This window comes from Macrobrachium nipponense, chromosome 4, assembly GCF_015104395.2.
Source record: "Macrobrachium nipponense isolate FS-2020 chromosome 4, ASM1510439v2, whole genome shotgun sequence".
Lineage (NCBI taxonomy): Eukaryota > Metazoa > Arthropoda > Malacostraca > Decapoda > Palaemonidae > Macrobrachium > Macrobrachium nipponense.
Window position 1 is genome coordinate 112,791,256 of NC_061100.1, and position 26,257 is coordinate 112,817,512.

At 37.7% G+C, this 26,257-nt stretch overlaps 1 protein-coding gene across 2 annotated transcripts in view; it reads left to right on the top strand.

The window, feature by feature from the left end:
- LOC135211070 (GATA zinc finger domain-containing protein 1-like) overlaps positions 1 to 13,816 on the top strand; it is a 72,357-nt gene extending 58,541 nt beyond the window's left edge. Inside the window, exons 4-5 of one of the 2 annotated variants that reach the window (XR_010313614.1) lie at positions 4,182 to 8,102; positions 8,137 to 13,816. Coding sequence is in view for 1 of the 2 variants with exons in the window: in XM_064244131.1 (XP_064100201.1) it covers positions 4,182 to 4,372 (191 nt within the window). In the remaining variant the exon portion in view is untranslated. Of the gene's footprint in view, positions 1 to 4,181 lie in introns of both variants that reach the window. The other variant, XM_064244131.1, reaches the window with a different exon arrangement.
- Positions 13,817 to 26,257: the final 12,441 nt, after the last annotated feature.

Consider the following 26,257-nt stretch of genomic DNA (forward strand, 5'->3'; position numbering starts at 1 on the left):
ATCCTTGTTGCCGATGCATGATAATAGTCATTAGCAGCTTAAGCAGTTTTCTCAGCTTTCAGTTATAACTAGGTTTAAATTTAACTGTATATTTCCTGATTGACCTTTGATCTATATTGATCTTTGATATATAGTGATCATTGATCTATATTGATCTTTGATCTATAGCAAATAAAGTTATTACATTAAGATATTTCAGTCTATTCTATACAACGTCATTTATAACAACTACGGTAATACGTAGTGTACTAAAGTACGATGATTGAAATACAAGCCAAACAGATGTTATCGAATTCGGTTGTATACTTAGAAAAAAAAAGGTCGTTTCATGTTCGGTTGCTCATGGCTGTACATGTTTATGTAACGAGTATAACCATACTTTCATCATTCTCTGTTGCTGTTTTTGAACTTATGTAACTAGAAGATGAGATACAGTTAGGCTATTGTAATTTGGTCTCTCATAAAATTGGATTATCATAAGACGAATTATCGTAACTTTAACACTACACCTACCTGTGCACTGTATAAAACCTTATTATATCTTTACATACTCTAGACACCCAAAGGATTAAAGCTAGGCTTTTTTCACTTTACAGTATTGATAATACTATGATGTACTGTACAGTAAATTCTATAGATCTATACTGCATAAATATAATTTTACTTATTGCGCCATCGCGGGATTAAGGCGCTGTTTGACTGGTCTAGGGCACTGTTAACTGGTCTATAATTTCGAAAGAAGGTGTGCGGTGGCCGTAGGCTTTAAAATCGCTTAGCGTCGAAATCACTTAGCGGCGGCGGCCAGGAACGGAACCCCTGCCTCTAACTGAGGGCCGCCTGTAATAAATTATGACTGCCTACCAACGTACTTTGGTTGGTCAGGCTGAACTATGATTGAGCCCACCTCCAGTTGAATGTTGTAAATCGGGCTAATTCAGGTATTCAGGTGGTGTAGTACGTATTGCAATATGGAGTTTTCATATTAAAAATAATATTGTAATAAATGCCTGAACACCTGAATGACACCCCCCCTCCTCCCCTCGTCAAATGCTTAATGATTCTAGCAATTGACGTTGGTAGTCACCGTCGGCCGGTCTCCGGCAAGCAGCGTTGCCAACCTTGGACAGGCGACGCTGTAAACATTGTTTGCCTGCAGCGCTGGTAATGCTGGCAGTTAAAAAGTTTTACCCAAATGTGGGTAATTTTGTGGGATTTTGCTCGGGCTGGTCAGATGACCAGGGCTAATTAAGGTGTTCAAGTAGGTATCACAATATTATTTTTAATATGATAACTCCATTTTTCATAGCTAACAAATCTTAATGTTGACTGCCCACCTCTAGTCACCCCTCTGACAATCCTGGGTTGGAAGAAAGACTAAATGTGTCGTGGGGTTCATGTGTGGTGACCAGTCTCCACCTATTTTATGCATAAGATTCCTTACATATACAATCTTTGATTGTTTTTTAACTGGTTTCCAGCTGGCACCAGAAGATTGATCTTATTGTTAAGCCATCAGATTGTTAGCTATGAAAAATACAAATTGATTAAAAATGTCATTTTGCTTACCAAGACAATTGAAATGTACTTGAAGCCTCATACCACGTAAGTTACCACATCGCTAAAGCTGATGAAGCTCTTGCAGTTGCAGAGTACTTACTGAAACTGTGCGTGAAAGATGTGAGTCCCTATGTTACGAGAGAGACAGCAAGATCCTTGCTAGTATACCCCTGTCAAATGACATGGATCATGCTGAAACAAAGAAATGGTAAGTAGAAAATTGTGAAACAGAGTTAATAAATCACTTAAAACCAAGTTCTGTGGGTTTCAACATTCAGCTTGATTAATCTATGGATGTTGTAGGTCTAGATATCCACCTTGTGTTTGTATGTTATGTTTCAGAAGAGTCTGTGCATGAAGATTGCTGGTGTGCCAAGCTATGGAAATTACAATAAGAGGTGTGGATATATTTAAGATCTTGGACACTTTCTTCAACAAAAATGATCTTAGATGGCACCTTTGCATAGCTGCCTGCACTGATGGTGCAAAGGCAATGACAGGCCCAATAAAAGTTGTTCTTGGTCTGATAAAAAAACATTTTACCTGCTGTGAAGCATAGTCACTGCTGCCTTCATAAAGAGGCACTAGCTGTGAAAAAGATGCCAAGTTATATAAATGAGGCACTTAATGAAGTAGTCAAGGTAGTAAATTTCATTAGGGCTAGGCCTCTTCAATCTTGAGCATTTTCCTCACTGTGACATGAAATGGGGTCCATTCACAGAGCTCTGCAGCTACATACAGAGGTGCACTGACTGTCTTGCAGTATAATTCTTTCATGTGTGTATGAATTGAAAAATGAGATTGAACTATTTCTCAGAGAGCACAAGTCTTCTCTGTCAATCCAGTTCATTGACAAAGTTTTGAATGTTCAAGACAGAATTTCTTCGTAAGATTGAGTTCCAGATTGGCTGTGTAAAGAAAACCCAGAGAGAGCATTTGCAAAATTGCCATGCATTCCTGAACAGAATCTCCTTAGAACTGGCTGACAGTACAAGAGGCAGCATGATTCAGCACCTACAGTAATTAAAGGATAATCTATAAAAGTATTTTCCAAAGCAATGAGACCCTCTGACATGGCTAGGCAACCCATTCATGGATGCAGATAATGTGATGAAGCAGAATCTGCCAGTGACCGAAAAGGAACAGCTAATTGACTTTTTAAGTGACCTTATTTTGAAAACTAAACACAATAAGGACTTTCTCCTTCCTTTTTGGGTAAACCTATTGCATGAGTACCCAGCAAAAAAAGCATTGAAACATATTCCCTTTGGCAACATACATGTGTAAAGTAGCTTTCTCTTGTTATATTACAACCAAAAACAAATACTGAAGCAAGTTGGATGCAGCACCTGATGTGCATCTGCAGTGAAAAGACATAATTCCAGAGGTCTGTTCCAAGGAACAGTCTCACCCATCACATTAAATAGGGTAAGGGATGAGGGGGTTATAGGGGTTTCTGCCGAGTACCAGGAGAACCACTGCTCTGGATGTTCAGATTTCCATTTGAAGCTTCACATCAGCCAAGGTGTCCTTGATTTTAATTTTTTATTAGTATATCTTGTTGCTCATGTCATTAGAGAAGTCCTCTGGGCTTGACATGTGGCAGAAGCTTTTTTTTTTTTTTTTTTTTTTACAATGAGTACTGTCTGAAGACAAAACATTTCATAAACCCAGTCCATATAGGTATATATGTACAAGAGGACAAGGTGATTGCAAAATCAAGAAGTGCACAAAAAGAAACTCCTGAGTCAAATATGAAACTGAACACTGAGAACCTATTCCCTCCTATTCAGGCACATCAGCCACTCTAGTCATTTAGTGATGGCAGGACATTCTGCAAGGTACCTTTCCTAGGTACAGTGGGCCCCCCGTATTCGTGTTCTCCGGATTCGCGGATTTCTCTCAGGAACGTTACCCTGCATTATTCGCGTAAAATTAGCTCATTCGCATATTTTTCTATGAGAAATATCCACAAATTCCTGGTTTTTTTTGATCAATTTCATCATAAAATGCACTTTTTGTGATAAAACTATTAAAAAAACCAAGTATGAAAATTTTTAGTGTTTTTCTTGAGTTTTAACTAACAAAATAGGCTGTTTTTAGCGTTCCAAACATTCGCGGGTTCTAACTATTCACAGGGGGGTCTGGTACACATCCCCCGCGAATACGGGGGGACCACTGTGTTGCATATCAACGCAGAGAAATTCAGTGATGGAGTAGGGAAGACTTGGGGAATGTACCCCGAGCTGGACAACTAGAATAACACGAGCAATCATAGATATACACACTGGCTTTTGTTTTTGTACACAAGTCAGCAGTGAAACAGGAAGTTTTTTATAATATGAAGCTTGTCTGTGAATCAGCAGAAGAACTGGTATGACAGTAAATGTGTGGTAGTTCTCCATGGGAACAACCTGTCCCTGGAAACTTTAGATTGTGGAAAAATAACATTCAGTTTTGCTTTTGAAATAAAAGTATAATGCATAAATTTTTTGGTATATATATTTAAAATTACTCATGTTTATGGTCTACATACTGCATTCTTTTCAATTATTTTTCCTGCCACTATGACTTGTAAGAGGCTGCCCATCAAAATTATATTCATCTTAATGAATTACTTACAGGGCCAGAAGAAGATATTCCTCGTAAACTTGAGTACATGGAGTTTGAGTGCCATGCCCCCTCCGATTACTTCAAGGATCGCACTTCTCCATATTCCACAATTTCATATCGCCCACAGTCATGCTTTGTATGGTCAAGACTAGGTCCTCAAATAAAGCCTATAGAAAAAGCAAAAGAATTAATGGCTAAGTAATTGAGGTGTTTGATTGTATGGAGAGATTTTTTATTTTCTGTACCCTCTAGATGATAATGTTAGAAATTTTATATTCATGTTAATGTGTCCTCTCTATTAGTTTCATAGGGAAATAATAAAAGATTTCTATAGGTCCTATACAGGTATTTTGTATATTTTTTTTCTCTGTTTGAGGTAATTTTTAATTAGCTTGAACTATTTTAGAGTAAAGATAATGAAAAATTTATCTAGAACACTTGGATAAAGTGATGGCAGTAACCAAAATTGGAACATTTAGAATGCAATAGGTAAAGAGTTTGACTCAGACTGTAAATGACTATTTTATTGAGTATAAGTAGACACCATAAGAAAGAAAACAGTTAGTCCAGAGGGACTTCATTGCATGTGCTAAGTTTTAAACTAATATATAAATAGCAGTACAGTAATACAAATGCTCCTAGCTTTATGATGATCTGACTTACAGTATGATGCTGCTGTAGTGTAGAGTCTGTTAATAGGAAAATGAGTGTCTATTGTAATGCTTAATTGTTCTGTCGTTTATAAAGAAATTTCTTATTTTTATTAATAATAAAAAATTGTATATTTACTACAATGTTGTTCATAAACATAAATTACGATAATACCCTTGAGAATTACAGTAGCATTAGTAAGAAACAATAAGAGACTGTCAGCCACTGTTTTGAATTTTCTCATAGTTATGAGTTATTTATATTTATTTGGGATGAATTTTACCTACTGTTAGATAGCTCAGATCTCCGAGTTGATAGGTAAGATGACATCCAAACAAAAGTAAAGTTCAAATGGCTGCCAGGATGACTAACGAATACACCTGTTCTCCATCATGTGTAGTATTTGGAATGTTTAAGCCCCTATCAGAATTCTCCTTTTGCTGCCATTGTGTACAGGTACTTATTGGTACAGTCCTCGGTTATTAGTGGGGATTCCGTTCTGACGGCGTAGTGATAAGCAAAAATCGCCTAGAACTGAAATCTGCAATTTTTGGGGCTTATTGGCGCCAATAACTGGTCAGTGGCGCCTCTGTTAGGTGTATGTTGGGGGAGGCAATTACTTGCTATTACCATGCTCCAAAACCACAGGCGCCCCCCCATAGGGGGTTAGTGCCGTCAGTGCATCTCGTTCGGTGCAATGTAGGCATTACTCAAAGTTCTTTGCACCATCCCTTTGGCCCTTGCTACAACCACTTTCATTCCTTTTACTTTATCTCCATTCATATTCTCTTTCTTCCATCTTACTGTCCACCCTCTCCTAACAGTTGTTTCATAGTGCAGCTTTGAGGTTTTCCTCCTGTTACACCTTTCAAACCTTTTACTGTCAATATCCGTTTCAGTGTTAAATGGCCTTAGTTGCCCCAATGCTTGGCCTAATGCCAAAAATCTATATGAATCAAATGTATTGGGGCCATACTCTATTATCATTGCCGATAACCAGAATTTGGCGTGTTCCAATGCCAAAAATTGCCAATTTTCGGTGCTACACAAATGCCATAAAACCAGATTGCCAATAACCGAGGCCGCCAAAAACTGGGGACTTCCTGTACATGGTTTTGATTATGTGCTGGTATCACGACACTACTTTCATTTTCCCTAGGATATCTTCCACTGGAATCAAGGCTAAGAACATCAGGTTCTGTAGGAATGATTACGCACTGTTACCAGGATGTTGAATGTTGACACAGTTTGTGCCAGAAGCATTGGGTATAAAGACTGATCTTGAGAATAGATGTGAGGAAGTAGGGATTTTTTAAGTACTTCTGCTTAGGTTCGTTAGTATAGGAAGAGAAGGGAAGCAGATAGATTGCGAAAGCAGATAGTTAGGTCAGGTCACCAACTTGTTATTTCTTCCCCTTCTCAGGTCCTTTGTCTTTCATTATTCTTACTCTGTTTATGGCTTTTTCCTCTGCTAATACTTTAGCTAGTACTAAGACTTCCTCTTTAGCTCCACCTTCTGACCCCCTTCAGTTCAGGGAAAGCATATTTGTCACAGTAACTTCTGTTCTTTCAAAGCTAGATATTGTTCTAGCTACTTGGCTTTCTAAGAGTGTGTCATAGGCTTATATACAAAATCAATAAAATTAGTCACAGGGGGGTAGTAGAAGGATCACTCATCAGAGAGATTAAAGTAATAGAAGGAAACAAAGGTTTTACCTCAGAAGATCCCATAAGCCGAGGTTTGATATTAAAAGAAGCTAAGATTGACCCTGCTGACCTGGAGATTAGGTTTTCTGCCCAACAGACTTTTGGTGACCACTCCCTTACCACAAAGGTTAATCGCATTGACCATCAGCTCAGGATTTCAGAGCAACAAGAAGGGATTAGCAACTCTCAAGGAAACCAAAACAGCCATTACATAAATGACAGCTCAACGAGAAGAAGTTCCAGAAGACTGCTGGGCCTTGACCCAGGCTGACAACCCAAACATCTCTTGAAAATGGGCCATAGATAGGGCCTGAAATACTAGAGTTTGGAGTAAAATTAAATGTAATACTTAGAAGTAAACAAGTTACACAGTGATTTTGTGGGTTTCTTTTTCAATCTGCAGAAGAAAACTGAAAGAAATTTTTGTTTGGTTCTCTCAAGTCTGTTGAGTCACTTTCAGACGAGGCAAGAGAGTCATTGTAATCCTCTCTTCCCCTCCTCCAAGCATTTCCTGTTTTTGTTGACGTATCACATTATTTTGCTCAGCTGACTTGTGTTGACTCAGGTGAGTTGAGTCGCTTCAGACTGTCTCTCTCATTCATCAAGTAATGGATTTGTTGCAGGTAGTCAGCTGCTGTTGTCCTCTGGCAGCAGAAGAGTTTAAATTAGACAAATCTCTTTCAGTTTGTCAGTGTTTATTGGACCATTGCACATTGCTTTATTCTCATTCAGTGGATGACAGAGGCCATATAGAGAATAGGTATCGGCTGTCTTCGAGTATTTTGCATACATTAAATATTTGGAGAACGAGAACCCAAGCTTTCTCCTTAAGTTAGCTTATCTTTTTTTTTTTTCAAGTTGTGGAGAACTGCCTCTTACAATACAGATGCTTTATTGGCACTTAACCGTCTTCAGTCAGTTTCATTTCCTTTGTCATTCCTTTGAAGAGATGTACTCGAGATTGAAAAGTGCATTGGAAATACTGAGACAAAGTTTTTTTCCGGGTCACAGTTTTTAGTTTTACTGACTATTTTGCTCAGTATACCAGGAATACAGCATAATTAATTATATACGTAACAGGAAAAATTACTTGCTAACAGAATATTGCCTATGGAAGAGTAACACTGTATAATGCTATTAGTCATAATAAAGTTAAGCAATGGATCCAAAATATTTTAATATGTTATAGATTATGTAAATCAAAAGTGCATATTATGCAGTCTGGTGTAGGATTTGATGCAGTATTTTCTAATGGAACAAGCCAGTTCTCTTTATTCAGTAATATTTCTATTTTTACAGCAATATGGTTGGCAATCAGAATTATGTAACACTTGGTGCTGCAGAAATTTTCAATTTTTTGTGACTAGAATTGCTAGAGAAGCCTTTCAAAATCTTATTCCTAAAAATGTTTGTGTATGTTTCCTAGCCTTTCATATTGGAGGTAACCCACCTCATCCATCCTGCTTTGTTATGTGGGCATGTTGCTGGGGTGAGAAAGGGGATCCCCTCTCCCCCATCACCACATGCACAGGATGGCTATTCTATATATGAAGGGCTACAGTTTATATACCAAGGCAAAACATGAAGGGCTACAGTTTATATACCAAGGCAAAACAGAAATTACTTAAAAAATTTGGCATTTCAACAAATTAAGGTATTCCAAAATTATATGAAGCTGGTTGAAATATGTTGGGTTCCAGGACATGTAGGCTTTATGGGAAATGACTTTGCTTGATATACCTGTTCCTGTCATGTATTTTCAGTAAATGATAGGCTTTGTGGGTTAACGAAACAAACAATAACAAAATAGATTAAACCCAATGTTGGATTGTTGCATTCCTTCCTCCAAAGTGTCACAAAATAATTTTATCCAATATATTATTGCAGAACACAGTTGAACATGTGTGATGCCATTGTCGATTTTACAACTAGCAATAAATGCCAAGAATTCAAAGCAGGTTTGTTATAATGAATTTTGATAGGTTTTAAAACATTTAAATTTAGTTTACTAAATGAAATTAGTATATTTACTAGGAATAAGCCTGTTTGGGCCAGCATATCAGTGCTCAGAATACTCATTCAGTGTTTGGGTTAAACTATTCATTGATAATGATAATAGGACAGTCAAATAATCTCTGGGTGGTGGATATTGTTTTGAAGGACATAACTGAAATTATCCAAAAATTATCTTGGAATTAAATTTTCATTTTCATATTTGATCAGCAACATTTTCAGCTTAGTATTGGATGTAGAATACCATTGGGTTTATGGAATTTAGGTCAAGCACTAGGACCATGCAGTCATTCAGCGCTGAAAAGGAAATTGAGAGTAGAAAAGCTTGAATGGTGTAACAAAGAAAACCACGCAGTTTCAATAAGAAAGAAGTGTTAGTAGGAGAGGGTGGATAGCAAAATGGGAGAAAGAGGATATGAACAGAGGTACAGTAAAACCAATGAAAGGGAGTCGCAGCTAGGGTTCAAAGGGAGGAATGGAGACTGCAAAAAATCTTAAGCAATGCTACAGTGCACCACGTGAGTTGCACTGATGGCACTACTACTCCCATACTGGGATCCAAATTCCAGGAGCATCTGTATTGAAATTTACCGAAAATTTTGAAGTTTCTAGGCACACAGCTCAGGATCCAGTCCTAATGTTAAAGATTTAAAAAGAACTAGAAGAAGCTCTTTATCAAGCTAAAATTAATTATTAAAGGTTGACCAGCCACATTGCTCAGGGAACCAAGGAAAGGTTAATGCTTATAGTTTCTTGAAGATAAGTCTTCCTTATGAGCATCTTGTGTAATAAAACCAATACAGAACTTAATATGGTGCTCACATGACAATGTGAATAAAGATAATTTTTAATCAGAAATTTGTCAGTTTAATTTGGCTGGACTGAAAGAGGCTTTCATGCTTGTTTGTTCATAGATAGTAGTTCACATTTTTGGGAAAAGCTTTAAGAGAGTATGGTATAAAGATTTCAAGGATTGTGCACAAGGATTTTAATTAGAGAAATTTAATGCATTCATAAGGAATAATTGTGATCTATACATAATTTAATGTTTATGCCTATACAATTCCTCATGGTGTTAATAGTAGAACAGGAAGAAACTTAAAGGAGTTTGCCATAAGATTAAAAAAAAATGGTATATGCAAGTCACAAAGAGATATTAACAGTTAGTTTCAGTTTTTAAACAGATTCTCATGAATTATCTTATTTAGCAAGTTCTTACATTGTCTGGCAATAATTGATTCTATACAAGTAATAAAGTAGAAGTTGTATTGTTACATAATTAGACTATCTTGCTATTGTTTGATCTGTTATCCAGATAGAACTTTTGTTTCCTAACTTTGGAACCAGTTTCACACAAACCAACAAGTACGTACACTGCATTGTAGTATTTATGTAAAAGTGAAGTATAAGAAAAAAAAATAGTTCACATAGTTAGTATTCCTTTTCTTCCATGGTCCAAAATTACTGTAATACTATTATATTGTTGGCCTTGTAATATTTTTTGTTTCACTATAGGGCAAATTCTCTTTGCTTTGCAATAGTGTAAAAATTTGTATGTTTAGAAATTCTTTGAATTGCATGTAACAAAATCCATTTACATGAAAAGACATCGAGCATACCTGTGAAAGTTCTACTGATTAACTGTATGTAAACAAACTAGTCCTGTTTATTTATGCTTGTCATTTGATGTTGGCTGACTGTGTTAAGTAGTGGTTTCTGTTTGTTGATATTATTTTGATGTGTCATGTCACCAGTTGCTCAGAATGATAATGGAATCAGTATAAAATGCTGTAAAATGTCTTACTAAGACTTCAGGTAATATTTTAGTTATTAAGGATTGAGTATTTTGCAGTGCTATTCATTCTGATTACAATTTCTAAACAAGAGCTCAAATGAAATGTTATGTATTTCATGGTGTTGAATAGTGATGTAGTGTGTAGTGGGAAGACATTACCCAAAATGGCTCCCGTATTTCATGATTTTTTGATAATTGCCATATTGAAAACATTCCTGATTGGTATGGAGAACAGTGTCATGTTGATGGGTGGCCAGGTTCAGTAAATTTCTGTGTATGCCACACCATAATTTCTGGGCTCAGCCGTGTCGCTCCGTGAAATGTGTCATAGCAATATTTTACTAGAAATAGTGCTAAAGAGGACACATTTCACTGGGCGTCACGGCTTCCTCGCCCAGAAATAGATTTTTCCTACGTCAAAATCCCTTTTTTAAGCTCCTGACAACCAAGCTATATGCCCATGGCAGTTTTCAGTAACCCTGTGTTATCTGAGTTTGTAAATTTTTGTGTAATGTGTGACCTGCTTGTTGAATATAATTTTTTTCCACAAATTTGTTTTTTATCAGAAGAGAGAGGGGACTGATTGATTTGTGCCATAAGCGAACAAGGTGTAGTTTTGCTTGTTAATCAGTCTCCAAAGATACCCTCTCCTTTACCATACATAGTTACCATTAAAGGTTTATTTTTAGTATTGACAGATTTTTTGCTAATTACTGAAACTGCTAAATCCAAATTTCAGTCAGAAGTACTTTTTAACCCTCCTACCCCCTCTGAGTTCCAAAATCATGAGTTCACTTGTCCAGCTGAAATGTGGATCAAGTAATGTAAAAGATCAGGACCTGCAGGCATTTTTGGATATTAAGTGTTAGTGTAAAAAATAAACCCATTTCTGTTAAGGGTACGGTCTGCTGAACACAATTGCATAGCAAACTATGTATAACAGTACTAATGGTATAGTAGACATATTTGTTTTCTGCATTTTAATTTTCGTCCAAGTAGTACATATTCCTTTTATTGTTGCTTTTCATGCGGTTGTCAAATGTTTTTTAACTTTATCTTACTCATTTTGTCAGCTTGTTGATTGAAGACATAGAACATAAATCCTTATGTCCAACCCAGTGAGAGTAGAGAAAAGCAGCTCAGAGGTGTAGTTTTACAATGATAGTTTTATAATTACAATGATGAAATAAGAAGGGCAGGCTTAGTAATAATTATAGAGGTGATAAGAGAGTCAGGATTGAGATGGTATGGGCATGTGTTGAGGATGGATGATGAGCAAGGAGTGAAGAGGGCTTGGAAGAAACCTAGTAGAGGAAGAAGATCAAGAGGGAGAGAGAATTAGATGGTGAAATAAAGTGAAGGAAGATATGGAGAGAAGAGGTTTGGTGGAGGATGATGCCTTTGATAGTGGAGAGGGCGCATCAGGCAACTGACCCCTTAATGTAGGGATAATGGTGGGAAAGAAGAGGTAGAATGATAATAGTACATCTTAGTATTTATCTTTATTCAATTTTTATTAAGTTGCTGTCACATGGTCTATTTCATGTACCCTCTTTTAATGCTGTACCATGTATAATACATCAAGTGGTGTTCATGTGGGTGCAAGGGCTGGATTGTTTCTGACGTAAATAGGAATTTTTCTTATTTCAGTTGCTTTTATCCAAGTGTTGTACTGAAATGTTCTTAATATTATCCATTTTGTATGAAAGTTTATAATTGAGAATGTTATGCCTTTAAGAAAGTTATTAGTGCTTTGTAGATTTGTTTTAAAAAGACTTTAACCTTTAATGGACAGATCCCCTCATGAGTTGCAATAACAGGTTTTGGGTGGTTGACGGATCCACTCATAGTAATATTACGCGCTATTGATTTAAAGGAATCGGATAGGAAAGAGTTTCCATTACCTCTATAGCCCATAAATTCACATATGGCAACTTTTTGACTGGCTAAAATCAAGAATCAGGCAGCTCATAAGCAAGTTGTGATCTTGACTTTAAGGGAGCAAGTACTACTACCTCTCTCTCTCTCTCACACATTATGTCTTCTTATATATTTCCTCATAAATATACCCAGGGGTTGCTGTTGGTTTTAGTTCTTATCTTTTATGATAGTATGTCAGTTATAATTGCAATTTTGCAAAGAAATATTAGAAAAGACATGTATAATCCAAAAAAGTTACTGCACCTTCGAGCTCAGTAAATTTATGTAAATATTTTACAACAAATATACTACTCCGAATTTGTTACTGATTTTAGTTCTTATCTGTTTTGATATTGTATAAGCTGTAATTATAATTTTACAAAATAGAATAGATTTATTTATTAGAAAAAACATGTATAACTTGGTAAAATTTACGATTGTCTTGTAAAAGACAGGCCCCACAATTTCAACTTCTTGTAGAAGGTAGGGAAAATTTGTTCCTTACACCTTGTGCATTTACATTTCTTCTTTCCATTGATTTGTTTATTTTTTTCTTGAACTGGCCAACCTCAAACATTACCTGACCTGGGGTGCTGCATATTGATTTTTTAGCCTAGCTCTGCATTGCATGTGATCCTAGAATAAGCAAATAATTTTCTAACTGTTGTTTGGAATAATAATAATTAAAAGATCAGTCCATTCTTTGAATAATATACGGTATAATCTTAATAGTCACTGGCTGCATCAGTAAACTCTGATCCCAAGATGCCAAAAGTTGCAAAAAAGTGGCTGTGTGAGAGAATTATTATCTGAAAAAAAAAGTGGCTAAGTTTAAATAGAGCACATTCAAGTATAAGGACAATTACTAGTTCGCTAGTATGCCCCAGTCTACTTATTTAAAAGTTTTAAGGAGATCAAAAACTTATGCAGGGGTAATGTTTTCTGATATGTACTTGGATAAATGCAAAAACTTATGCAGGGGTAATGTTTTCTGGTATGTACTTGGATAAATGATATGTTCTGTTGATAAATGGTTGTAACTTTCATTGAGGAAGCTTGAGAAATATGGGAGTTTTCATGTCGTTAACTTCATGGTTTCTTGTTTGTTGTATGAAAAGAGATAACATCTTTCATGTGATCCTTGTATGTTTTTTTATTTTGATTATTTTTGAAGTGACTTGAATCTCAATTTTTTTTTATTCTGAATTTTTAGAAATTTTGAAGTTATGAGGAAAGCAAGTCTTAAGTCTTTATATTTAAAATCTTGGGAAAGTTTCAAACATAATAAAACTGGAAATTCCATATTTTTATGTACAGGAAGTTAATGAAGTTGGTAAAATGTACTTTGGATTTTATTGATTTATGTTTATGAAAATCACTTATTGACTAAAAATATGTGAATAGTGGCAAAGAATTGGTGAAGTATGCAATTAGTTGTTTAAATTCCATTGTGTCACTTATGAAGTGCCAAGTGCTTTGCTATATTATCACCTGTGAGGAAGTTTCATGGTGTCCTTTATTAAAGGATGTTTTCTTTTTGTAATAAATACTCCAACTAGAGGTCTTAATTTCTTGCCATTGTTATCATCCTAGGACAATAAAAATTCAAGTTATGTTGTGTGTGAAATATGTTGTCTTTTTCAAATATCATAAGGATGCTCTAGTAACATCAATTCAACTTATAACTTGTGCATCTCTTTCCAAGTCTTTGATCTTCTGGACCTTATCTTTCTCCATCTTTTAAATTGTCATTTTCTTTCTTACTGGTTCCCTCCATCAATCTGTTTTGTCAAAATGCCATCAGTCATGTGGCACTCACATTTGCAGTCGAACATTGTCTCCAGCTCACTGGTTGCAGGTACGCATATAGCACTATAAGCAGCTCTCGTTATCTGAGTTTCCCCTAGTTTTCTTTGTTTGACTGTTGATAGTTTCTTGTCAGTAATACTAGTTTGAATCTGTTATAACAGTAATTTAAATACAGGATTCATTTTTCATTCTTCAATTGTTAATCAACATTTTTCCTTTTTTTGTGTAAAGGATTGTAAAATGTCATCTATCTGTAAATAATAACAGTTTATTTTTGACTCATCTTGTGTAATTCAGCTGTTTTTCAGTGTATTCCTGTTATAAAAATTTTGCTACAGGTATTATTTTATTTGCATGCTACTAGCTAACAAGTTACCTTGTAAGCTCTAATAGGCAAGTTTTGCTGTGTTGCCTCCTTTGTTTGTTGTGCGAAGTATTAGATTTGTCTTTTGCTTCTTTATTTATTTCTTTTGGTTTCAGAAATTATATTCTGCATATTGATTTTTGTCATTTCTTGATATGGCATGGACTAATAGTAGCTATGAGATTTAAGTCCGAAAATTTATGCCTCATCTGAAACTGGGATCCTTTCTGGTACATCTCAGGTATGCAAAGGGCAGGCTATTCTCAAATCTGCAGTTTTATGTAGATTTAACAGGCCCTTCCTTATGTACACCAGGCGGCTCAGTCACGCTGTCTAAAGGGAAATGCATCCCTATTAGATGATGTGTTTAACACTGAATTGTAATGAGAAATGCATAGTAAATTGTAATGAGAAACATATGCTACCTTCTTGTTTTCCTAAAGCAAGACTCAGTAGCGTAGCATTTTGGTCCAATGATGTGTTGAGGTGGAGACCCAAATAGTGTTGAGGTGGAGACCCAAATAGTGTTTTTTCTTAGTTTTTTTTTTTAAAGACTTTTGATTGCTTAGACCCTCTATTGTAACTTTTTTGTAAGTTACCTACATTAAGTTTGAATGGCACATGTATTGGAAGGTTTTCTCCAAGAATACAATGTAGGAGTCATAGCTCCTAGGCTGCCCTCATTTTGGGACCACCTTGACATGATGAAGGGTTTCTAGAACTGCAGGAATTGCTTTTTAGGTTCGAACATAACATTATACATTTTTGGGTTACTATTTGTGGATTTCTCCATTTTTGTCAAAATTTTCCAAATCTAATAAGAAAACATATCATAGCTTAACATGAAGTTAATCTAAAGCTAAATAGTGAGAACTGAACTGTGGTAGATCCAGCATCTACCCGACAATGTTTGGACTTTTTTTTTTCAGGTGGAACTGTTCTGTGGAGCTGGACCACAGATTCCAAGGGGGGTCCTGGTTCTAGGAATAGAACTCTTGGCATTCTGTCCGGTTTGCTCATAATGTGATTAGGATGGGATAATTGTATTATCTTAATACTCTTAGCCCTAGCAAGCAGGTTTTGTTTACACTTGGACCATACTAATCATGTTATGCCATCCACTTTTGGGGTACGAAAAGAGTCTACTTGAGACTCAGAGGTCTGGAAAAACTAGCCTTATTAATAATAATAACTTTTGGGGTAGGGTAGGGATGTGGACATTTTGGGAGTCATTTCTCACTTGTGCCATTAGCGAAAGATTAAACTTCACAAAAAACCAATGATATCTTTTCAAGATTAATATTTTTTTCCAGTATTTTGTATGATTAGTGAACTTCAAACAATGAAAATATGCAAAGGAACACCCTGTCCCAAGTAAAATACCAAATCCAGAACACCATGAGGGTCCATATTAATTAAAAAAGAAACATGCAAAAACCAATTGGTAAACTCCAATTTCATAACTATGGAACCATATATAATAAACAATAATTCTGAATTAGAGACAAGTAATCCTCTCACCAATACAGAAAAATATAACAATTCTAATAGACAAGCAATATACAGAAGACAAGGACCGAAAAAAGAAAAAAGATATCGACTGAATTCCATACTGGTACATTTTGATAAACTCTTTGGACCAGGTAACTGGTCAGGATTTCTAGTCCTCAAAACTGAAAACAAAATTCCAACAGCATATACTAGAAAACAAATTACTCAACGTATATCCAACACAGGACATGAAATGTTGACACATCAAAGATAAAGAATGGTTAATCCAAGTATCCACAAAAAGCAGCCCACTGCCTTTTTAAGTATAACAGAAATAAACAATATTAAAATAGTAATAACAAGCCACAAAACGGAAACATTGAATTATGTACAAGGTACAGTCATCCTACCCAAAAACGAACAAGAAATTACTTCAAAACAACTACTACTAGATTCCTTAAAATTGAGATATCCAAGATCTTCCATTTCAAATCAAAATTCTCCGGTAAAATAGAGAAGTTCATCCATTTATTCCAAAACCACTACTACAATGTACACAGTGCTCAAGGTATGGACACACAAAAAATGTCGTAATAAGGCAGTATGTGCAGTTTGTGCGTCAGATAACCATAGCACTAATTGGAACTGAATCGCCCAAACTTTATCAATTGTGGTGTGATGTGTGGACAAAAAGGCAGGTAGTAGTGTACTGACTTTATTACAGGTAAGGGAAAATTCAAATATGCAGCATGCGGGCGGAAATGTGGTTACCGACCCGTGAGAGAATAAAAGTGGGTCGGCGAGACCCGATTTGTGTTTCTTGAGAGACATAATACAAAATACAAAAGTACATAAAATATGATTTCACAAGATATATACATTGGCAGAAAGCCCGCTGAACGCTCTCACGGAGGGAAGTAAGAACAACGCGAATGTTGAACTACATACAGAGAAAATTGTGAATAAGCATTGTCCTTACAAATACTCCCTCCCCTAAGACAATAATTAGGCTTAATTGTTGGCTGATTTCTTTGTTCTTCCGACCGTTACTCGCAGAAGCAAGCGGGCTGGAGGAGGCGCCCTCGGGTGCGCGAAATCAGCTGCTGTGGTAGATCCTCGGGGATTTCAGGGGACGGGATCCCTCCCCTGAGGTTACCCTTGGGGGGGTTCGACTGTCTTCCGAGGGCGGCCGCGGCTACGACTGGGAGGTTTGGCAACTGATGGAGCCGCTTCTTTCCGAGGAAGATTAAGGCACCCTATGGAATCCGCGTCGGCGGACTCTTCGTCCATAAGGAAGGCTGCTTTCAGGCGATCGATTGTGACCCAGTCCACGCGACCATTTATGGCTATGAGGTACGCCTTGTCAGTGCATCGTAGGACGCGGAAGGGGCCTCGGTAGGGTCTCATTAGCGGCGGGCGTCGTCCCTGATGAAGACGTGTTTGGATGATGATAGGGCCTTCGGGAGGAAGTGTTTGGTCCTGTCGGAGAAGGTTTTGATACAGGGCGTGAATCTCCCAGTGGATTCCCAAAGTCTGGCGATGGAGACGTCGGCGCCATCAGCATTGGTCGGGAAGAACTCGCCAGGGACTGTCAGTGGTTCCCCGTATACCTTCTCCGCGGGTGATGCCTCGCCGTTCGCCTGCGGGGCGGTCCTGAGGCCGAGGAGGACCCATGGTAGCTGGCTCTTCCAATCTTCGCCGGTGCAGCGTGCCATTAGGGAAGCCTTGAGCGATCGATGGACTCTCTCCACCATGCCGTTAGCTGCCGGCTTGTAGGTGGTGGTGGCGTGTAGCGATGTCCCCATTAGGCGGGCCAGGGCAGTCCACAACTCCGACAGGAAAACGGGTCTGTGGTCCGTCGTGATCTCATCTGGCACTCCGAATCGACTGATCCAGCTGGCGAGAAGGGCTTCGGCACACGCTTTGGTGGTTGCCTCCAACATCGGCGTTGCCTCAGGCCATCTGGTGGAGCGATCGATTACCGTCAGGAGGTATCTGGCACCTCCCGACAGGGGCAGGGGGCCCACGACGTCTATGTGAATGTGGCCGAATCTTCATTTTGGCTGCGGGAATTCCCCCACGCCTGTTTCTGTGTGCCGACTGACTTTACTAGTTTGGCAAGGCACGCAGGTCCTGGCCCACTCGAGGGAGTCCTTCCAAATTCCGTGCCAGACGAACTTCTCCGTCAGGAGGCGCATCGTCGTCCGGCCCGAGGGGTGTGAGAGTCCATGTATGATGTCGAATACGGCTTTCCTTCGGGAGGCTGGGATCAGCGGGCGCTGGCGGCCTGTGCTGATGTCGCAGAGGAGCGTCGTCCCCGCGTGTCCGAAGGGCACGTCTTCCCACCTGAGGGTGGTGATAGCTGTGCGATATGCGGCGGTCTCCGGGTCGGCGGCCTGTTCCTGGGCGAGGTCTTCGTAGTCGATCCCGAGGTGCACGGCGTTGATTTCTATCCTCGAAAGGGCATCCGCCACGGGGTTCTTCTCGCTGGGCACATACTGGATGGTGCAGCCGAACTCCGCGATGGCTGCCAGGTGCCTCTGCTGTCTAGCTGACCAGGCGTTGCCTGCCTTGGTGAAGGCGTGCACCAATGGGCGGTAGTCTGTTCTGATCGTGAAAGGGGCGCCCTCGAGCTCGCAGTCGAATGTGCTGTATCTCGTCTCGGCAGGTGACAGTTTTTTACTGTAGAAGGGGAGTGGCTGGGGACCGCCCTGGACCATCTGCTCGAGGACAGTAGTTCGTCGTCGTGGAGGGTATATGCATGTGTCAGCTGTTTTCGGACGTCTGGCTCGAGTTGCCGCAGGAATATTTCGCGGCTCAGGCAGATTTCTTTCTTTTTCCCGTCGGCGCCGCGCATGGGGTTTGTAACTAGGTCGAGGGCGCGGGCGACCTTTTCAGCGATGGGCGTGGAGTAGGCTGTCATGAGCCTTGTCTTTATCTCATTGAGTGTGACAGGTTCGGTTTGTGCTCAACCGGTCAGCCAGGGAGTTATTCGGTCGAACACCTCTGTCGGGAGGGCTACTGCGATGAGGTCAGCCTGCAGTACCTTATCCGTGAGTCCCGTTATCTGGAATTGCCCTTCAGCTCGGAAGAACCAGGCAGTTGGGTTCGCTGTTGTGAAGGGGGGTAATTTGACAGCTTGAGCGGCAGCTGTGTGCGAGACTGTCGTTGGGGCAGGGGAGGCCTGGGTTTTTCGTGCGGTACTGTCTGCGCCCATTGTCCTTTCTCACAAAAACAGTCGACAGAGTCGTGAATGGCGGGCCAAACCGTTTGAGGAACGCCTGAACACACCTTGGGAAGGTATGCAGTATTTAGTCCATTAGTGGCGTTGGTTTTTTCCACGGTAGGAGCTTTCAGAGATCTATACTGAGGCGCCATGTGAGTCCGTTAAAGATCTCTGAAGGTGAGCGGCGGTAGTTAGTCCCTTAATGGCTGAGCCAAAACTGCTTGGGTCACCGTCCAAACCGGGAGGTCACCAGTTGTGATGTGTGGACAAAAAGGCAGGTAGTAGTGTACTGACTTTATTACAGTTGTTGTTGTTTAGGATTAAGCTGGCTTTATGCCAGCACGGGCTCTTGCTCATAGAGCAGCCCGTAGTAAAATTACAGGTAAGGGAAAATTCAAATATACAGCATGCGGGCGGAAATGTGGTTACCAACCCGTGAGAGAATAAAAGTGGGTCGGCGAGACCCGATTTGTGTTTCTTGAGACATACAATACAAAATACAAAAGTACATAAAATATGATTTCACAAGAAATATACATTGGCGGAAAGCCCGCTGAACGCTCTCTCGGAGGGAAGTAAGAACAACGCGAATGTTGAACTACATACAGAGAAAATTGTGAATAAGCGTTGTCCTTACAGTGGGCTAGCCCTTTTACCAATACAACACAGAGCTTCAGTTGTTAATAATTAGAACAGGAATGTTAATCAAGGAAGCTAGACTCGAGCTAAAAGTTAGAGGGGTTAATAATCCATCCAAAAACCCCACTTTCTCAAATGTAACTAAATATCAAAACGTCAATCAGCACAAACACAAACAAGATAAACAAAGAAACTAATTCAAATGCCAATAATACTAAAACCCAAAATAAGCGTAATAGATTCACCAATACCACTACTAACATTAAAGATTCAGATATCCTTGAAAAAGAATTTCCAATAGAAGAGGAATCAAATAATAACCGTAATAATTGAATAACAAAGAAAAAAAGAAAAGAATACCGGAACAAACCCCACCTAATGGAAAAAAATTGAAAGTTCAGTCAATTCAAAGAAACTGCAACTACACCAGGAGAACATTTTGAAAAAGACATTGTATTAACCTCGTCACAAGTGGAAATAATTACCATCAATCCCAATCATACAGCCAACATCTGGACAGTAAAGAATCAATTAATCACTACAATGCCCAACGGATAATAGCATATTAATGATAGCATCCCCTTATATAATACTTGTGAAAATCATCATTAAACCAAACCAAAATAAAACCATTACACCCCAACCATCCACAAGACATAAATATTCCACTAATAACAATAAATCAAATAATATAGAAAAGAACCAATAGAATTGCAAAATCAGAAATTTCTAAAGCTAAAAGATCAAATGCTTAGATCAAAGATAGTGAACCAATAACTAACAACACCAAACATGTTTTGGCTTGTGGTTGTAATAAGTGCTTCATAGGTACTTAAAACCAATAACCCATCAAGACAGAGGACACTACAAAATTGTACAGACAATTTTATTGAATTACGAAAATGCCCTTTAAAACACCAACATGAGAATGAACGATGTTCTGAATCCTTAAAATACAAAGAGGAAATTATAAAATAAAAAATAGATTAATATTTAATTATGAAAAACAAACAACTGCTGGATCTAATATTAATCTGCATACAAATTCAGTAATTATAAAACCACAAATCAATTCAAACGCATACATACTTCGTGACAAAGTAAAATCGGCAATTACAGAATTTAACACTAATTCCTCCCAATAATAAAGGAATATCAAATTATTCAATGGAATATAAATGGCCTCTTAACCCGACTACGTCTGGGTGAATTACAAAGAATAATGCGAGACCACAATCCTGTGCGTATGCATATGCCTATACAACACATAGGATTTAATCCCACAAACATTCGACAGTACAAAATTGCTTGTTATTCACTAATTAATGGTGGGAAACTGGGCACAGCAATATAAGTTCATAATAGTATCACCTATGAACTTTTAAACTTACCATCACAATCATATCATTTAACTATCAAAATATATACGCTGGATAAAAATATGAACACAATTTTTAACTTAGACAACCAACCAAATTTTAATTCGAATTTCAGTTATCTACCATCAGTAATTAATAACCTACATGAACCCCTACTTATAGTAGGAGATTTCAATGGTCACAGTTCCCTTTAGGTTAACAACCACCTTGCTGACACGGAACAGACGTAGAGAAATACGTATTGGAACATAACCTATGCTGCCTAAATGAAAGTGATGTGCCACTATACTTCTCCAATACCCACTTAACCTTTTCTTCAGGAGAGTTCTCGCTGTGCTCAGTCGACTTAAGGTGCGTCCAAACGGTCGAGCAATGTCCAAAGGACAAACATTGTTACCAATTAACAATTGTCTACCGGTCTCTGCCTTGTGAGCAGAGTAAAAACACTGGTATACAACCTCATCTGGTACCATTGTTTGTTGCCAGATCTACTTCAATCGTTTCATCGCTTATGACGTCATCCTGCTTCCCCTATGATATGGTAACAATGTTTGTCCGTCGGACATTGTTCGACCATGTAGATGCACTTTTAGCTGAAAGACTTAAGTGGAATGTCCTAGGTGGCTCATATACCGGTGGCCACTTCCCCATAGTCCTTAATTATTTAAATAAGAATTTAATATTGCCACCTGTAAAATAAAATATCCAGAAAGCAGATTGAGACATTTATAATCTACATACCAGAAATATAACACCATTTCCGCATAACCAAAACCACAATACAGCATGTGAATTTTTCACGGATTTAATAATAAATTCTGCCGATAAAGTCACTCCTAAAACAAGGTCATACCCAAACAAATCCCCTGTCCTACGTTGGACTCCAAACCTAGCAACTTTAAGTAAAATCAAACACGTATATTAATTAAGTCGAAATCTTAGCAGACTTAAGAGACGGCTCAATTAAAGCCCTTAACAAATTGTCCAATAATACAAACATTCTAAACAAGATATAATCAATTATATTAAACCATTATATAATAAATATAATGCCAAATTCCGAAAACTTATAATATCTAAGAAAATATCATCATGAAAAATTATGCATCAAGCTTGTCAACAAATACATCTATAAAAGTGATTTGACAAAAGTAAGGAAAATTAATGGGAAATATATAAGGCATCCATGAAGTGTAATAAACCAAAATGGGAAATTATATCGACCCATATGAAATCTCGAATATAAAAGGGAAACACTGAAAGCTTAAGTGCTTACTCCAATCCAAATGAACACTTTCAAAATGTAAGAACACCAGCAAACAATACCATACCCAATTTTGAAACTATTGAAGATCTAAATGCAATTAAGTATTTAATATGGATGAATTAAATAATGCTCTAAATTCTCGTCATCCATCGGCCCCAGGCCATGATAAAATATAATTTGAAGTGATACAAAGACTAGCCCCATCTGGATGAAACTTGTTTTTCCAGATAAATGGAAACATATCCATCATTATCCCGATAAACAGACCTGGAAAAGATTCAAGTAATCCATCCAATTATAGACCAATATCTTTGACAAGCTGTTTATGCAAAATACTAGAAAAAATTGATCAATACACGACTAACATGTCATAAAAAAATTAAATTCTAACACCAACACAATCGGGGTTAATAGCTGGTCGACCAACCCTTGATCCACTAACCTGTCTAGATCATATAAAAAAAGATTGGACCAGAAAAAATTACTAGTGGCAATATTTTTTTTTACATAGAAAAAGCATATGATACAAGTACAACACGGAGACACAAGATCATGCAAAAAACTCACTCTGAAGGAATAAGAGGTCATTTACCAATTTGCATTAAAAATATTCTCAGATAGAACTTTCCAAATTCGAATAGGAAATTCATATTAAAATATTTATAAATTAGAAGAAGGAATCCCTGGAGGCAGTGTCTTAAGCTGTACTCTATTTGCTTTAGCAATCAATGACATCACAATAAATTTACCAAAAGGAGTTAAAAACAGCTTGTATGTTGATGACTTTGCCTTATATACTATACAATGAGTCATATCACCTTACCGCACTATACAAGTAGTACGCTAAGACATGTCCAAAGAATACTTAATACGGCCATCACAAATATTACCAACTGGCAAATTCAGTAGGATTCCAATTTTCAATAAATAAAACAAATACAATTATATTCTATAAAGATAAAAGAGGGTTAAAACACCATTCAATTAAGCTATATCTTTATAATATCGAAATTAAATTTTGCACAAATATTAAATAGTACCTAGGAATGGTGTTTGATCAGCACCTGAACTGAAAAGCACACCTCAAATATATCAAAGCAAAAGGCATAAAAGCCTTTGCCTTATTGAAAAAAGTATCACATACCAAATGGGGAACTGGACGTAACGCCATGCTAATATACAAAGCAACTGTATTGTCTATAATAGATTATTGTTGCCCAATGTATTCGTCTGACTCAGAAACAACATTAAAAACACTAGATGTATTGCATCCTGAAGGAATACGTCTATTTACGGGAGCATTTCGATTATCCCCACTAAACTATCTGTTACCAGAAGCAGGTATATTACCCTTAAAACATCACCGCAACTTAATAACTATGGGGGCTTTCCCTTTAAGCAGGAACATCTCCCGCTGCTACCTGCTTTCTGACTTATAACCAAAGATTTGAAAACCATAGTCTAGCTCATTCCCAGAAAGAATCAAATATCTCATGAATTCACATAATATTACACCAACTTTCCATCCAACAATAGAACTCCTACCACCTAGGACTTTGAAACAAATAAAAATATGTACTACCTTATAATTTCTTCTAAAAAGAACTATGGCAAACACAGAGATGTACCGCCAACATGCGTTAGAATACATCAGAAGAAAAGAAAGTCAACTAATGATTTATACAGATGGATCCAAAAACAACACTAGAGTAGGAGCTTCAACATTCTCAAAATATAGATTAGTTAAAATAAGTCTTCCCTCAATATCATCAGTATACACTTTAGAACTTACAGCCATACGAATAGCACTAGACATAATATGAGAAGAGAGCAATTTCCACCTGGTTTTCAGTGACTCATGAAGTGCTATTAATGCTATAAAGAAATGCAAGTCTCCAAATCATCTTGTAAAAGAAATCCAAATAAAATTCCATCAACTTATTCAATCAGGACTACTATAATAAAAATATGTTGGATTCCAGCACGTGGGAATTAAGGGAAACGAAAAAGCAAATACGGCTGCCGAATTAGCTTGCACTCTTCCATCAACAATTACACATGCACAGTATCAGATTGGGTAACCTCTGTTAAACCCCTACTATATCAACACTGGCAAACAGATTGCACATCAGTGCCAACAACAAACAAACTGAGAAATATAAAAAGTGAAGTTCATTGATGGATGTCATCCTCTCAAAAGAAAGAGCTAAAGAAGTATTAACAAGACTACGTATGCCAACGGCCATACCACGTTGAAAGCACCGCTTCTCTGTCAACAAGACTACGTATAAGCCATACCAGATTTTCACACATCATTTGATGTCAAATCCACATCCAGACCCAATGAAATGAAGTACATGCCAAACACCAACGAATGTCCAACACTTATTAGTTGATTGCCCAATTTGGAACCATCAAAGAGGCTTAGATTTTGGAAACCCACCATTAAAAGGCATTCTTGCTGAAGCCATCCATAATTTTTTCAGGGCAAAGGTCTAGTGAGGTCCGTTTTAACAAAACATATATGAATAATGCTTCACTTATTTTGCACTTCTTTGAAAAGTAATTTGAGATCCTTGATATTTTTGTTGATGGTGCTAGTCAAAATTGGTCCTGTCTGTTAGCGGTAGTAGCTGTCGCCGATTGTGTGGACCTTATAACTCCTGTTTAACAATTGATATTATCTTATGTCAGTATTATGTTGTTATATTTATTACAGTTTAGATCTCCAAAACTGTCCAGCACGTAAGTCGCACGGTGAATCGGTTCTGAGGACTAGTGGCACTCCACGTAGAACTGATCACTGCTACAGCAAAAGTAGCAATGCCTCATCTCCAGGCAACAGCAGGATTAACACCTCAACCCCATGCAAGAGCAACAGCAATGCCTCGACTCTACGTGACACCTCATTTCCATGTAACATCTCAACTCCAGGTAACATCTCAACTCCACATAACGCCTCAACTCCACATAGGAGCAACAACACCTCAACTCCACTCTTGATTAGACCAGACTCGGGCAGTGATGATCTCAGTGTGCAAAATTTATTATTCAATTGCATGTGTTTAAAATTTACTAATACATAAGTGTTATTAACAATTAAGTAAACAGGTACGAAACAAAATTTTATTTCATCTATGACCAGGGCTTTAAAGTGGTACAAATATGAAACTCAAAACTCCCTTGTAGTTTTTTAGTTGGTCTGATTGTTTTTTTTCAGCAAATTGCAGGCCATAAAGTTTTGTCAGCTTGTCTGAGAAGTCAGTTGTAGCAGGATATAATTTTCTGAGCCCGGTCTAGTAACTGACCGTTGATGCTATCTTGACTCTTAATTCTCTTCAACTTGAACACATGGTGTGTATTTGAAAAGGTGGGGGTAGGCGCTAAAGCGTTTTTCGTCTTCATGTTTCAGATGAAAGTGATGATGGACCAGTCACATTAACAGATAATAGTCAAGAGGATCGAGTCCAACCACCGCTGAGCTTTTATCCAGATGGCTAAAGAAATCCTTGTAAGAAAGAAAAAACTCCCAGTGAGCGAAACTATAGAACTGGTGTGTAAGTAACAAGAACTTCATGACTTATTTTATTTTAAAACATAATGAAAAAGTTTAACTGTAATAAATAGATATTAATCTGCAGATTGAAAGGCAGTTTGGTATCGTATTCCAAACACTGATGTAATATGCATTTGTTGCAGATAAATGCCCTTAAAAATATATCTTTACAGAGTCATCATGTGTAAGTTAATTCATTGCTCTTTGATGGTATTTTTTCCTGTGTAGTGAAACTGTCACATATATAAGTGTTAATGCATAGATTTCCCT